Source organism: Rutidosis leptorrhynchoides, chromosome 9 (assembly GCF_046630445.1).
Source record: "Rutidosis leptorrhynchoides isolate AG116_Rl617_1_P2 chromosome 9, CSIRO_AGI_Rlap_v1, whole genome shotgun sequence".
NCBI lineage: Eukaryota > Viridiplantae > Streptophyta > Magnoliopsida > Asterales > Asteraceae > Rutidosis > Rutidosis leptorrhynchoides.
This window is the reverse complement of record NC_092341.1, coordinates 2799345-2802470: the sequence shown is the minus strand read 5'-3', so window position 1 is coordinate 2802470 and position 3126 is coordinate 2799345. Positions and strand designations below refer to the sequence as shown.

The following is a 3126-nucleotide window of genomic DNA, read 5'->3' as shown; positions in this document are numbered from 1 at the left end:
TAAGACCGTGTTTTACTTTAAGAGTGTAATTGTGTGACTTAATACAAACTAGTGATATCACGAGTCAAAAACCAACCTTGATCTTTGGCAATTTGATTTGCCGTACTTGTAGGTGAAATCCGATATCACCCAATACTTTGATTGTAAATTTGTTAGTTCAATTCCAGACATGATTTCGGTTATGTCAAGACAATGAAGATAAATGCCTATTTTCGCTTACATTGATTTGGTTATGTCCAGACACTCAAAAGAAAAGGCATATTTAGACGCTTACATTATGGCTTGTAGCAGGCAGGCATATAAAATGGTGGGATCATGATCATTCCTACTACTAACCCGTTGTCAAGTATCTGGAACCTTCATAAATCATTCCTTATACTAACGCTACTTGGATTTTGCGCAATTATAATCATAGTGACCAGCAAACTAGTCGATTCTGAAACATCAGACGTGTATGAAGCAAAGTTTAATGTTTGAAATGAAACTGTAGGTCTCCTAGGCTTCGGTATGAAGAGGATGATCAATGAAAAAGAGTCCAATAAAAAAGGACTATAGCAACGAACAAGAGAAGAAAACAGATAGCATTTCTCATTTTCTTGTAGGAAAATCAAAAGCAATGAGTTTAATGTAGAGGATGCTGTAAACCATGAGCAGGAACATGAGAACATCCATAATCTCATTCATCTCAGTTTAAAACGTGTCAAAGATGAAAAAAACTTTTGAAAATATGTATTGCTTCTGCTGCTATATATATATATATATATATATATATATATATATATATATATATATATATATATATATATATATATATATATATATTCTCATATTGCTCTGTTACATATTTCCATAAAACATAACATTATAATATTATATATAGAGATGCACCAAATATTAGAACTCAAAATTAATCATCATTAGACACAAATAGAGTTCAACTTTTATGAGAAACAAAACATGACAGTTTTGGCGCACACACAACAAACAAACACCATTACAAGGTATAACAAGATCCTAAGTTTGACTTTAGTCAAGTCATATACAGTAATGTTATATCAGCTAACGAAATGTAATTTTCACAGAACATGTATCAGCCTTTTTACAAAGCAGAGACAAAAGAGTTCGAACTCTCGTTCAGAAAACTCCATCTATCATGGCAGGAAAGTCATCAAAGCTCCAAAAATCCATCACATCTCCACCATCTTGAGTTGCATCACCATTAAGGAGATCATCGAATGAAGAAGCATCCCAGTTCCCTTCAAGAAACGGCATCTGAACAAAGAGGTCATCATTTCTTTTTTCACCATTTGACACCAAAGTTTCGGACTCGGTCTTGAGCTTCTTAGCCAGTTGAGCATCTTCCATAAAAGTAGCCTCATCAATTTCACCAAGTACAGATGTGATCTCAGGAGTCATTTCACACATTTCATCCCATGCAAACTCGGAACAATCAAACGAGTTACTATTCTGACCAGAACTAAAGTTAAACTCAGGACCACTCTCTGGCGGGGTAAACTGGTTAGACCCGATAACATTTTCCAGAACAGGGTTACCAGCTTGTGGCTTTGGTTCCACAAGTGAACCCGAATATTTGTTGTTCTTGGCAGAGTTGACCTTAGGAGTTGGTTTGTAGTGTTCGAGGTTACTCGGTTTCTTGGGAAAGTTAAGCTTAGCCTTATCACCGCGGATCCTTAGGGCCTCAGCATCATAAGCTGTAGCGGCTTCTTCAGCGGTATTAAACGTTCCGAGCCAAACACGGAGCCCTTTCTTAGGATCGCGTATTTCAGCAGCCCATTTTCCCCATGGGCGTTGACGGATCCCTCTGTACTGATTCTTCCTTTTCTTGGAAGAAGCAGATTTGTGAGGTTGATCATCAGATTTCACAGATGTAGAGCCTAAGCACACAAAAGGGAAAATCTTTTTCAGTTGTTAATAAGTTAGTTGTGTATACTGATATGCCGATCTAAATTGATTCATAGAATAGACTGAAATATAAATAATTGCTCGTATTTAATAAAGAAATAAGCAATCCATCCATCTAGATTATAACAGAAGATGCTTTATAAGTATTTATATTTGTAAGAAAACGATGAAACAGATCAATTTCAATTTGATGATAAACTACATGTTTAAAAATTTAAGAGCAATCTTTTTCACATATGATTACCTACTTTATCTTGATCATCCTAAAGAAAACATATAATTATAAATAAATAAATAAATAAATAAATAAAGGTAATCATAAGGAACATTTTATAAGGCATCAGGTAAGGAATTAAAATAAGGCACAGATAGACATAAATAGAGGGAGGCATAAAAATGAAGAAATAATTAGATTAGATAATTAAAAAAACAATAAATAAATAAATAATTAAAAAGGTAAAAAAATACCAGGAGCAGAATGATTTAGGTAAGTATGATGATCCTTAATAAATTTTTGAAATTCGGGTTCAAAGTGATGGTAATCTGAGAAGTGATTAGAATTAGGGTTAGAATTAAAAGGGGGGTTGGTGTTCCAAAGAAGATCGGCAGTCAAACGGCGAGAACGATTAGCCGTGGGGGCTATAATATCAGACAGAATTGCTCCTCCACACATATTTCTTCTTCTTCTTCTTCTTGTAATTATTGAATTTTATTTATGAAAGATGAATGAATTTTGTAACTTAATTCGAAATTGATATTTGAAACTGAAGTTACTTGTAATGTAACTGTGACGAGGGAAAAGGGGTCTGGGGTGATGTAAGTTTAGTTTGGAGACAAACAGAAAGTGGAGTAATTAAACATGTGTATCCATCACTTGACGATATTACCCCTTCTACTCTACCGATATTTCCCTCTACATTTTTCCTTTTTCCTTTTTCCTTTTTCGTTTTTAAAGGTTGAAAACAACGTAAGATGGGTCGTAATGGTCGGGATCTTAAAAAATAAAAATGGGGTTGAAATGGGATTTGAGACGGTGTTAAGTAACGTTTACTTTTAAATATATAAATACTAGTTATCGAACCCTCGCTTCGCGCCGTGGGTTCGGTTTTCAATGTATTTTATTGCGTTTAGTAAAATTATTTTGTGTATTGCGTTTAGTAAAATTATTTTGTGTATTGCGTTTAGTAAAATTATTTTATTTTG

At 34.0% G+C, this 3126-nt stretch overlaps 1 protein-coding gene across 1 annotated transcript; it reads right to left on the bottom strand.

Moving 5' to 3' along the window:
• Positions 1 to 850: 850 nt before the first annotated feature.
• Positions 851 to 2717, bottom strand: LOC139866517 (ethylene-responsive transcription factor RAP2-12-like). Its single transcript, XM_071854769.1, has 2 exons — positions 2392 to 2717; positions 851 to 1895 (listed from the first exon to the last, which is right to left on the bottom strand). The coding sequence occupies exons 1-2, from the start codon at positions 2594 to 2596 to the stop codon at positions 1135 to 1137; spliced, it is 966 nt and encodes a 321-aa protein (XP_071710870.1). The 5' UTR covers positions 2597 to 2717; the 3' UTR covers positions 851 to 1134.
• Positions 2718 to 3126: the final 409 nt, after the last annotated feature.

Coding starts and splice junctions, on each gene's coding strand:
- LOC139866517 (XM_071854769.1), bottom strand. CDS start 2,596: ATGTGTGGAGGAGCAATTCTGTCTGATATTATAGCCCCCACGGCTAAT. Junction 1,896..2,391: donor CCTAAATCATTCTGCTCCTG/GTATTTTTTTAC, acceptor TTGTGTGCTTAG/GCTCTACATCTGTGAAATCT.